We start from the raw sequence: 13,039 nt of genomic DNA, 5'->3' as shown, positions 1-13,039 counted from the left end.
GAAAATAATGGATTTAGGACAAACCATGGTGTTGAAAGGGTTAAAATATTCAGAAAAGGTAGCATGTTTTCTCGAACTGTCTGTGTTTTGACAAGACACTAACATTTCTATCTTTTATCACTCCACTCTGTAGTTTCTATGAATTCAATGAAGATGACGCGTACATACAAAGCAGCTCACATGGCAGACACTGACCGTGAGTTAGCCACTGCATTGTTTGCACGCAAAGATAAAGCAGTACTACAAGACTCTAACAGAGAAGCTGATGAAGTGAAAAAGAGAAAACTATCAAGAATGCAAGCAGTACGACAGCAAGAAAGTACAGAAAATGGACTCATTTCAAGTCTTTTGGTAAAAATTAATTTTATTTAAAATACATCCAATTTTTGTTCCATACAATCTTTGTTGTACATTAGTCATGCCAAATGAAAGTGAACGTCAAACAAAAGTCAGTTCCATCCTTTTTCCATCAGAATACCAAGAACTGAAACTTTGAAAGTCATATGTAAAAATTACATCCTAGGTAAGGTTATATTTGCAGTAAAGGTGAAATCAATAACCTGAATGATCAAAGATGCTGTATTTGTACATATCATATTATGTAGGATAAAATCCACTGAGTCTTGTGAAGTATACAAATTCTTTTGCAAAGTTGATCTTTTTGTATGTTTTTGACAATTTATGACACTTGAATTTTCATTTCTGTCATAAATTTTTCTGTATTTAGACATTATGTTGTCAGTAATATTATACTAATATTTGCATAAAATTGACATCAATGTATTGTATTTGGGAGTTTTTTGCAAATACAGGACATTTTAGAGGAAAGCTAATGGGATCTGACCGTGTTTCAATGTGTAAATCCCAGAATTTGACTAAACCAAAGTTCAAACTTCAAACAGAACTGTGTTAGAAATGGAGATAGAAATATGTGTATGTGCATTCCTGTGCTCACCTCTATCCACATGTATTAGTTTGTAGTGCCATAGCATGGTGTCGTCAGCATCCATTTTCCATAGAACACAGTAGTATTCAGAGTGAAACATTTCCTTTCAGAATACACGCATTCCAAATGAAAATGGATGAGTTCTTCAGATTCATGTACAATATTATGAATAATTGCAGTATTGAATATAATGCTAAATTGTATACTTTACACAGGTTAAAAAGGAAGAAAAAATCCAAAGGTCACGTGATCTGAAGACTATTGAAGTTTACAGGTGCGTAATCAAAACACATCATTTGTGTTTTCCATGAATACTCAAGGGATAAAGAGAGCGTGTGAATTGTAAACAATTTCACAGAGAGTAGAATAGGGATGTTCTTAGTGTTTTAATTGTTAACACATCACAGTTTTCGATCTATATATATGCATGTACCTAAAACTTGAGCTGACATTACGATAAATAAGGTCTGTTGATATGACAAAACCATTACCTACAACCGTGGCATTCACTCCTTCGCTGAACAATGATGCAGGGTTTTAGTGATGGCTGGCTGTAACATTCAATGGATCAAAAAAAATTAAATGAGATTTCTTTGTGCAGACTTCATACCTCTCACTACCTTGGACTAGTCTTATAGTTATTATCTGCAAAGTTGAGGCTGAACCATTGTTCATAGAACAGGTAACAAACAGGCAGAGGGGAAAAGATTTCATAGCTGTCCCTTGTGATGTGTGTGCAGGAAATAATTGATTCATGTAGCTGAGATGTATATTTTCTACCATCATTCTGCTGTTTTTGCAGGGAACGATCCAAAAAGGAAGGTATTTTCAACATGCTGCAGTCAGCCATAACCACAGAACATACAATCCATCCATCATTTGGTCATGCTGAGTTCTTTGAATTTATCCTGAAAAACCCGTACAATGTTGAACACACGGTGTCTATTCAAATAGACGAACCAGAACTACAGTAAGTAAAGATATACAAAGTATGTCAAGTTCATCTATAAAATTCAAATTCATCAATATAATTCAAGTTCATCTATCACATTACATCTGAAAGCTTGGCACTAACTTCTTAGCGCTTTGTTATGTGTGAGTTATAGTTACAATGTTGTTGAATAACAGGTACAGAATGTTCTGTTATCTCATGGATTTTAGAAACATATTGTCATTTCAAATGGACAAGACATTCTGTGTTTGTATCCATGAAAACAGAATATTGGTATCAGTAAAGGAGACGATTGTTTTGTTGATTTCAAATATTACCTCATTCAAAACAACAATATGAGTTTTTGATTCAACCAGAACTGGGTGTTGCCAAAATATAACATTTTAGAATTGCTTTACACCAGACTCCAGTCTCTGGACACAGATCTCATGCAATTGGTTTGGAAACACTTTAAAGGTTTCATTAATTTGCTTTTTATTTTTGTTTTCCTTTCGCTAAGAAAACTCAAAGCCTATGTTTGATCACAATGACTAAAATTAGAAATGTTGAACAGCTCAAGAATTCAAAATGTGAAACATGGAAGAGCGCCCTCATACAGATTACTTGTTTTTCGATTGTTGCAGATTGATAACAGATACCAGAGAATGGCGGCATTACAAGCTACTGACAGATACAAACACTCCAGTTGAAGAAAACATGTTTACTGTTGATGAAAATGCCAATGTACCTGGTATCCAAGTCTTCCTCCGTCCCAAAGAGAGCATCCATGTACCATTCAAATATCAAAGCTTTAAAGCTGATCATTCCGTCCATCCTCAGGTACAGAACAATGTTTGTTATATTTTGTTTTTCTTTCTTTCCCTTTTTTTTTCAAATTCACCGACAAAACGTTGATTTATTCCAATGTAAATATAGCTCTGACAATTGTCAGTTGTATGGTACAGCTAATGGTAAACCTAGAATTGATAAAACCATAGATGGCTATAACTGCCACAAATGCTTTTGCCCAGAATGCTTTCATAGTAAAAGTGTTGCTCATGCACAAAGTTGTGTTGGATGAGGAGAAATGTTTTATACATCATGTACTGTCATAGAGTGGAAATTTTTACAATCTTAACAATCTAAAGCTTTGCACTCAGGGCGTGTAGGGTGTTATGCAAAGTATATGTAATGTTATAGATACATCCAAAGTGTATAATGTTATGAAGACGTTACATCAGCAGAATGGCATTGACATGGCAAAATAATTATACAAAGTACTGTAATTCTGAAAGAAAAGTACAATATCATTATTAGCAATGTCTAATTTCAATATTTGCGATTTTCTTGCAATTGACAGTGAAGATAGTTCAAATGAATGATAGGAAAGAAAGTGATGTGATTGCTGTCTCTTAGGAAAAAAAGCTCATTTCAGGTTTCTTAGGTTGCAAAATTAACCCGTTGAGTGCCAAAGTCAATTATTGTCCCCTTCATAAAATATAACAGAGACAATTTTTTCTGATCAAGACATTTTTTTTTTCAAGATCTTCCCCGAAATTTTGATCAAAAGCTGTAGTCAATGAAAAGTGATATCCATTTGGTCCAAAATTATCAAAAAAATTACAGAAAAATTTATAAATAATTAGGAGAATGTTGCATTAGAATTTTGGTGTGAAAATTTACAGCTCAGCTCTCAAAGGTTTAAAATGCTTTATCTTTGTAAGATTTTCAGAATGACCAATCTAACGAACTAAAAATGAAATAGATGAACTATTGTAACAACGTTCTGTATGAATTTTGTGCCTGATAGTTCACTACGGTTTAGGTAGCACTTTACTGAGATCAACTGTAGTGATTGAGCAGGAGTTTTCGAAGACAACAGTCTCCCTCGTCAGATGCAAAGGTGGAATGAATAGAAAGCGAAAAAGCCAAGAATACTCAATTGAAAATATGCCAAAGGGAAGGTGTGAAAACGAAAGAAAGGTGCTATTGAGAAGTGCTGGATGGTTGTGACTTTAATCATACTCATGCTCTGCTCTGCTCTGGTCTGCTCTGATCAAAACATTTTTATGTTGACCCCTTAGCTCCAGTGACCTTTTTGACTTTGGATAATGACAAATCCGTCTGACTCTCTTTGTAAATTATTAGAAAACATAGTAATACATCGCTATGTTTCAAGATACATCGCTTGAAAATGGTTTATGGGTTTGAGTATATTGATTCATGAAGGGACCTGCAACAGTTACAGTGAATTGTTGATAACTTGATGTCAGTAAAGACCAACATCTGTTAATGAGAATGTCTTAATACCATATTCTTCATACGATATTCTCTGGTGGCTTGATGTTTAGCTAAAGTACACCTTGTATTGATGGAGATTCTGTTACCATAGAATGATACACACTAAAGTTTTTTACGGTTCTTTTTCTGTCAGGTCCTTGTATTGACTTATTTTAACCCTTTGAACCCGGCTCAGACATAAATGTCCGATGACGTCATAGAGTACCAGGGGGTCAGGGTGCAAAGGGTTAAGGCCATGGGGGTAGGGGGTCAATGAAGTATACACTATCTTGTGTTTCTGAAAATCAAAATTTTTGATTTTCTTATCTGAGTTAACACAGGGTATCACAGCCATTTGAATTTCAAATATTGGTACATTTTAAGTAATGTGTTTCAGATCAATCATTCCAGATTGTAGGTTTATGCCGTATTTTTATTCTTGATTGTGACTGGGAATGGTTTAAACTTCCTGAGCAAAAGTACAAAACTTTCTGTCATGATCTCACCTTAAAGGGAGGGGTCTTTCCATCTACGGCTTTACCAGTATGCATGGGACCCATACAACAGGTCTGTTGCTATGCACAACATATCTCAACAGCCCTTGTGCATATCCAGAGTATTAAAATGGCCGAAACTGGTGACCGCAGTTAAAGCAGTTTTATATAAACAAAGGGGCACAACAGAAGGTTATTTGGCAAAGTCTCTCAGTGATTAAAAAACTACAAAACTGGTGGACTATGAACATGCATCAGTCATGGTCAATTTCAGGGAAGAGGCAATGTCAATCAACAAAAATAGTCACATAGCGGCAGACAGGACAACCCCTTCCCTTGAAATACAAGATCAACTGTGAAACATGTCAATCAACTTTTGATTGGAGTGCTATTGTTTTCGATACCGTTGGATCGACAGATATGAAAGTAGAGAAACAGAAATCTTGTCTGTCACTTTTTTACCATTGAATCCATACAAGGAAAGGCTGTCTCAGTTCTCTTGTTTGAGTTTGAAGTTGCCATGGTAAAAACTGAAAATCTTACACATGAATGTTACTTTGGTTCTACTTTACTACTCAATAGTGAGAAAAGAAGTTTCAGTTCTTAGACTGACTTTCATGATGAATAATTCTATTTTAACAAAAAAATGTGAAAAGAACTGAAAAATTCTGTTTCAAAGGCCAATCATCAAATGTCCAAAGAAATTTGCTAACATACCATGGTTTGCATTCATTTAAAACTTGATTTCCATGGCAATGTGAATATTTAGAATGATAAGGTGTCACAGATAAGCATCAATGACATATTTGAGTTAATTTAATCACGTATATCATCTACAGCAAACTTTAAGCTTTGTTAAAGGTCTCATAACTACAATTGTAAAAGAACATTGGGTTTAACTGTTAACTGTATCAGCAGGTGTATAAAAATGTTAAGAGAATCTGAAGACTTTGATCAAGAGCAGTTTGTGCCATGTACACCTGCCTCTCAATGGCAAACTCATCAACTTATTGATCAAAGAACCTTTCAACTGTTATTTTCCCTATCAAACATTTTTATCCTGTATCTCATGTTTCAATGGTTCATTTATTTCTGAGCAATATACAAAACAGTTCTTCAGTCTAGCAGATATTGCCGTATGATAATTTTGCACTGTATGAGTTTTGTAAGGTATTTATGTTGTTGTTCAGTTTGTGGTGTAAACATCAGGTTTGTGTTTGTTCTGATGATTTGATCACTGTGAATTACTACTCTCATTAACTTAGTGGACTAGTCACTCAGACTTTTGTTTTCAAAGTTAGTCATTGCTAAATTAAAATAGACTCTAAGCAAGGTACAGACCCATCTCAATGCTGAACCCCTATCTCCTCATACAGTAATATTGTACACGGTGAAAATGTCATGGTTGTATCTGTCAGATTGACTGAGCAAAGGCAATTTCCATTGCTAAGAATACTTCACAGTCAAGACTGAGGTGTAAGGCATCTTTGTATTTATGAAAGCTAGCCACCAGTGCTTGCTTGGCTCTATCTGATTATTTTCAATGGTGAAGTAGGGCTTCTCCAAAGGGGAAACAGATGTGAAATTGATCAAGGCTACTGACTGATGTATGATTTCACACAAAATATTGTCAAATACCATGCTTGCAAATTTCTATTCAAATTTACTGCAACCTTAGGGCTATATAAAAGAAAGTTGTGGATTTTGTAGCACACATAGAATGACTTATCAAAGACAACAGTGTCCTTCATCAGATGCATCATTGAAATAGACAAAGAAGTGAAAGGTCACATAAATTGGAAAAAATGGCTTGAGGGGGTTTCAGAGCTGCAACAAAAGACCATAGGTGTGAAAATAATGAAAGGTAAGACAAGGCATACTGAAATGTGTCGAGGAAAAAGTGATGGAACAGGGCCACAGATATTACAATTATTTGTAATTTGTGAGAAATCCACTGATCTGGTTCTCTCCACTTTTAACATTGTGAAAATGATGATTTTTGAGTTCTTTAGTTTCTGTTTGAAGATGACTTCAATACTGTACCATTTCAATACAGTTACATGAAGGTTATGGATGGAAAGCCCTTATTGATAATGTTGAAGAATTGACTTCAAAAAAATTGCATGACTCCATCAATTTCAAAATGCACTACTCTGAAGATCAGGTTAACTTTCTGTATACCTCAGATGCAAGCTAAAAGTCTCTGAAAAATTTCTTCAACATTTTCAAACCATCATCGATGAAATGGGCATACAGTCATGGTTTTAGGGGGTACATTTAGGTGTCAAGGAATCTTTGTTTTAACCAATTTGCCCCCCCCCCCAGGTCCAACTTTACCATAGAAAACAATGGGATAGGGTCAAACCATAGTGGTGAAAGGGTAAATGTTTGCATGAATATATTAGCTTATTGTGGCGCCAGATGTGTATCCATTGCTGTACCATCGGTTTGGAGATAGAAGTTACCTTTGAATTCATAGTTGGCGGATGAAAACAAATCATATAAGTTTGTAGGTATAGCTGGCCATTTCCTCATCAGATTTGATATTGTATATGGCTTTAAGTCCATCAGTTAGTATATATCAATATATAGAGATTTTAAAATCAAGTGTGACTAATATTGTATCGTCAGGTAAATTATTTGTCAGTTGCAGTTTGTAGAAGAAATCAATGGTACGTTTTAGGTAGTGAGCATACACTCTCAACATTACAAGCTATTTACTGGATTGCCTGGTTTCTGAATCTCATGTAGTAGGTGAATATTCCCAGGCTAGGGCTTTTGAGATGTGATATTTTCAACAAGTTTGTAGATGTCTGTGGCAAATGTGCTCATAAGAGATTTCAATTCTCTCTGATACTGGGTTGCTGGATCCCTTTGTAGATACATGTAGACTTCCATATTGGATAAATGTCTTTTTTCCTTCATCCAATAATCTGACTTGTTCATAATTATGACTGTGACACTCCCTTGTCTGCCTATTTAATAACGATTACTGGATTGGTTTTGTGGGCATTGTAGCATTCTTCTCTTCACATCTAAGATTGTGTCAGAGTTTGTGTTGTTTATTTCTGTATGGCAAGGCTTCAGAAGCTGCTTATATAAAGATCAATCTTGAAGTTGTGGCCTTCCAGTGATATCTAGACTGACTCTTTGGATTTTACTGGTGCTTTCTGTGGTAGAGTTGTTGTTGTTGTTGTTGTTGCTCCTGCTGCTGTTGTTGTTGTTATTATTGTTGTTGTTGATGTTGTGTTAGTTTGATCATGTACTAGATCAACAGGCAATTTGTTATGGAAATATTCTTTGGGGCAGAGGTGTATGAAAAGATTGTCTAAATCACCACACAGCACTATTAATTTATCAAGTTGCTTGGTTGGGTCAAATTTCAAACTATAGAAAAACACTGACTGTTCAACAAACAAAATGCATATTGTATACCCATACAGTGTTATAGTTTTCAGATGTATCATAGTCCATAGAAGAGTTCTGTGGTCAGAATAAGTTTTGACGTTACTCATAAAGCTGTTTTTACAAGTTGAACGCTAACATTTCAATAGAATTTTGGAGTAAATCAAGAAACTATGATATACAGGTATTTCACGAATAGCAAATACTGTGAAAAATACATGTAGAGTTAAAGCTAAATAAATGGAGCTTTAAGCTTTGCCAGACAAAGTTCTACTCTATATAATTGAAAACAGATGGCATTTTAAGGATGTTTTTTGAGGGTCACCAAACCAATTATATTTACACTCTTCCTACTTGACGTATCGAGGTAATCAAATTATGAAAATTTTAGCAACATATAAAAGTTTTAACTTGCAGTTTCAAAACGATGATTTTTAAAAAATAGTGGTGAACCATTTTCCGTTTTGTATATAACTTTAACCCTTTGAGTGCCGTAATTTTTCCAACCAAAATTTTAGTGCAGCAACATTTTATCAATTTTTGTGAATTATTTGGTAATTTTTGGATAATTTTGGACCAAAAGGACATCACATTTCATCGGCTACAAGCTTTTATCAAAATTTTGGCAAAAATCCGAAAAAGATTGACTATGGTATGTTTTATAAAGGTGACAAAAATGGACTTTGGCACTCAAAGGGTTAAAAGGATTGTGTAAATGTAGTATTCAGTCAACACGGTTTGCTTTAAATTTTATCACCAAGCAATTAAATGAAGAATTTCCACCTAATATAAATCTTGATTACTCATGACATAAAGATTAAATGATGCACCCTCATTGACTGACTTTATTCACAATTTATTTATCTACACAGGGACCATTCAATCCTCACAGGCCAATTTTCAAAATACACATGCCAGAAAATGACAAGAAAGTTGATCTGTCATTGAAAGCCAGGAATGTCAAGGTAAAGTAAAGATTGGAAAATTTTCCAATTTCATCAGCAGTAAAGATATGTGGATCTTCAGTTTATTTGTTGTACATTTTTCCCATTTCTGTGCTATTGTTAAAGTCAAGAAAAGAAAATAAATGAGAATCTAGATGTTAGAGTGTGATAATGGTTTTTCAAATTCAAATATGGTTTTGTTAGCTCACATTTGGTATACCAATGTGAGGTTATCGTATAAGTTGAAGTCGGTGGTGTCTGTATGTGTGTACCGGGTATGTATGTATGTATGTATGTACGTACGTACGTAGAGTATGTCCGTCAACATCAAAAACTCGCAAACCACTGCACTTTTCCGCTTTGTATTTGGTGTGTTGACGCATCCTGGGCTATAGATGGGATTTTGTTCAAATGAAGTCTGCATTGCCAAAATTATGCAAATGAGCTTAAAAAAATGTGAAAATGGTCAAGAATTAATAACTCAAGAACCGTGCTTTGATTGCTTTGAAAATTTGTGTGCAAGTACCTTAGGTGAACCTTATACAGTTTTATGAATATCGTGAAGATATCTTTAATTTTGTATTTTTGCTGAATTTTTTGGTGATTTTTCTCATTTTAAGTAAAAATTATTCTTCTCTGAAACCACCAGCTAAATCACTCTCAAATTTGGTTTGGATGTTTGCAAGGGCATTACTCTTCTAATTTGTTGAAATTATGACAAAATTGGGAAAATTACTATTTTGGGGCAATTTTTGTCATTTTTGGTCAAAAAATCTTAAAAAGTATTTTTTTTAAAGCCCCTGGACAGACAGCTTTTATATTTGGTGTACAGATGTCCAGAGATGACAATAGTTAGATATGTGGAAATTGTCCTGAAATATACAAATTTGTATTTTTAGACAATTTTGTCATTTTTGGTCAAGAAAAATTGTTCTAAAATTACTTGTCTGATATCTTTGTAATTTGGTATAAAAGTCCAGAGGGATGTTATTAGATAAATTTTCTGCTCTTTGTCATTCTTGTATTTCTGGTTTAAATATTCCTTGAATAGACCAATTCAAACCAAATGTGAGCACATAGTGTCCTTGACAGTATTGTTAGTGTTATTTTTAAGGGTGACCCTTTTATTTTTTAGCTCATATTTGGTTTTTATATAAATACCAAAAAGAGCTTATATGGTGAGTCGGTGGCGTCTGTATGTAGGTATGTTTGTGCGGATGTATGTCCGTCACACGCAAAAGCTCCCATACAGCCTTAGCTACCATCTCAGTATTTGGTGTACAGGTAGATGCAGGGGTTGAGATGTGACGTTGTTCAAATGAACATGTCAGTGTCAAAAATGTGCAAATGAGGTAAGAAAAAGGGAAATCCTGCAAATGTGCAGGAGTAGTGGCATGCCAGTGACTGAAACACTGACCTTGAGTTATTTCCTGTCATTGTTTATGAACTGTTAGATATTAACAGACGTGCTCAAACTAAGGGACGGACTATGAGATCTCGGGAGGGGAGTTGGTCACAATGAAATTTTGAACATTTTTTTTCTACAATGGCAAATTTCTAAAAAAAAATTTTTCCGAATGAGAAAAGCTAATTTTTTTTTCTGAGTAAATTTCAGATTTATAATTTCTTTTAGTTCGACACTGTCTGAGGATACAATGTACATCCATATCACTAGCGCAAATAAGATTGCGTGCTGTAACTACAACATACATATGGCCTAGTGATTTATATTGCTGATAGATTTCGCGAAATGTTGCAGATCATCTTTTGACAAGCTGAGAAGCTGTTTGCAAAAAATGTGGTGAAATTTCAATATTTGTGTTTTTAGGACAATTTTTGCCCTTTTTAGATCAAAACATCTATTTCTCTGTAGCAGCATGTCCAACTTTTGTCATTCTTGTTTTTCTGGTTTAAATATTTCTTGTTGTTTTTCTGGTTGTACTGTGCAGAAATCATTGTCATAACATCAACGTAGAATTTTCCTGCACTGAACAGATAGAAACAACATTTATTGTTGATCTTTGGTACCCATACTGGTATGTACCAATTCTGATCAAATGTGAGCGACACCGTATAATTGCGGTATTTTTTTGTTTCTCATCTCCAGAGGAATATCGGGCAGGGAGGGCGGTCGCAATAAAAAAAAACAAGTACCAAAAAAAAATCTGTATTTGTTTCAGTTCAATGTTCTGTGCTCTCTGTCCTTTCAGTCTGAGTTGCTGCAATCTCACAATTTGATGATGGTGGTGCTGTTGCTAGGATGATCGCCTCAGAGGCGGCGCAAATAAAAAATTTTTTTATTTTCATGTCAGAGCTGAAATTTACGGTCGGTCAGGAGATGAGAAACACAAAAATAAAAAAATGTCGCCCTGAGCTAAGATATTAATGATATGCAAACACAAATCCTTGCACACAAGATCCACCAATCCTACATGTACAGACATACAAGGGGCCGTGTATATGCACACATTTGACTTTGAATGCATTATTTTTTACACTGAGTTTCATTGACATCTGACAGGTAACTTTCAAGACACAAGATAACAGAGCTATAGCAATCTTATCACTTGACATTGAACCACAACCACACATCATAGACCAAACATTCCGATTTCATCATCCGGAACAGTCCTTCCTGAAGAAATCTGTCCGCCTTCCACCATTCCAGTCTATTCCCGGTAAGTCAGAACCATACAAACATCTACTACCCTTCCTGTTTATAACTTATCTCATTAAAAATGCTGCCATACAAATGATAATTACCAGAAAAAATTAATGATGCTATGTTAATCAGTGAAACCATCTTTAGTGAACAAAATTCTACATCTCATTTGAATAATTTGCAGATGACTTTCTGCAAGAGATATGTCAAGAATTGTACTACAGTATCAAAATTATCAGCATTTCAAGAATTGTAACACAGTATCAATATTACAAAAATGAAAGTTGTTGATGATGTGTCAGCCAGTCATATAGATTTAAATGTGATTTACAAGTGAAGTATAATCATAGCACACCAATTCATCACCGTAGGAATATTTTCAGTTTCATGCTGGTATAATTCAAACTTTCAGGTGCTCCAGTTGGTGGACCTGGTCTGCAAGGTTTATTTGTAAGATGCAGTGATGACAATGTGATCTGTGAAACAAAGAGAGTGGTAAGAAACACTGTTACTGATTTACATAATCATTCCTCAGAGGAAGACCACACAAAACCAATTTGATCTTTCCATCAATGGAAAGGTTGTATATCAATCACAACCTTGCCGTAAAGAAGACATTTTTAATCTATCGACTTGAGAAAATGCAGTGGTCGTATTAGTTATCAGCCATGATGCATTTTGCAGCCAAATTTTGGCCTCAAAAATCATCAAATCAAATTTTAAAAATGGCATAAATATAAGCTCTTTGAAGCCACATGTGGTGACATGGATTTCCACAAAATTAACATCACACCACTATCATGGCAAGCACGCATTGTTAGCAATCAGATATACTCACTGCTGTGGAAATATTTATCTGAAAATACTAAACATTTCGTATCTTACAAACATTATGTTTTTATTTTTCATCAAGGCACCTGGGGAACCACAAGATGTATTTCTGAAAGTTGCATGCGGAGCATCACCATCCATCAAGAAATTCTTTGTTATTATTTATGCGTAAGTAGTGGCTACAGTTATCAAATCATTAGATATCTACCTGAACCATAGAGCTGTACAATGAAGTAAAGGAGAAAAAAACTAGCAAAATCAAAACCACGAACTACACATTTAAAGGCACCGGTTCAGAAAATGACTTGCATTGTATAAATACATAAGGTATTGAATTGTACCTGTGACATTGTATGTGATATTGTAAGACTTCAGTAATCAGTGTATTGACTCTTTTCACAACCATACATCTGTAAAAGTCTGTCATTTTCTATAGCAAGGTTGAATACATACATGTGTACAGGGATACAGGGATGAAAGACTTCAATGAACATTCTACTTGACTAGAATTACACATGTGTCAGGCACCAGGCTATTTTCAAGACC

General features: G+C 34.7%; 1 protein-coding gene across 5 annotated transcripts in view; it reads left to right on the top strand.

Annotated features, from left to right (window-relative positions):
* LOC139136607 (nephrocystin-4-like) overlaps positions 1–13,039 on the top strand; it is an 81,706-nt gene that overhangs the window by 61,507 nt on the left and 7,160 nt on the right. For all 5 annotated transcript variants that reach the window (XM_070704371.1, XM_070704367.1, XM_070704366.1 and 2 more), the window contains 8 exons: positions 134–351; positions 1,162–1,220; positions 1,749–1,916; positions 2,522–2,717; positions 8,929–9,021; positions 11,522–11,678; positions 12,075–12,157; positions 12,576–12,661. In XM_070704371.1, coding sequence (XP_070560472.1) covers positions 134–351; positions 1,162–1,220; positions 1,749–1,916; positions 2,522–2,717; positions 8,929–9,021; positions 11,522–11,678; positions 12,075–12,157; positions 12,576–12,661 — 1,060 coding nt within the window. The remainder of the gene's footprint in view (positions 1–133; positions 352–1,161; positions 1,221–1,748; positions 1,917–2,521; positions 2,718–8,928; positions 9,022–11,521; positions 11,679–12,074; positions 12,158–12,575; positions 12,662–13,039) is intronic.

This window comes from Ptychodera flava, chromosome 7 (assembly GCF_041260155.1).
Source record: "Ptychodera flava strain L36383 chromosome 7, AS_Pfla_20210202, whole genome shotgun sequence".
In the NCBI taxonomy this organism is placed as follows: Eukaryota; Metazoa; Hemichordata; class Enteropneusta; family Ptychoderidae; genus Ptychodera; species Ptychodera flava.
The sequence above is the reverse complement of the archived record's forward strand: the minus strand, read 5'-3'. Positions and strand labels throughout refer to the sequence as shown.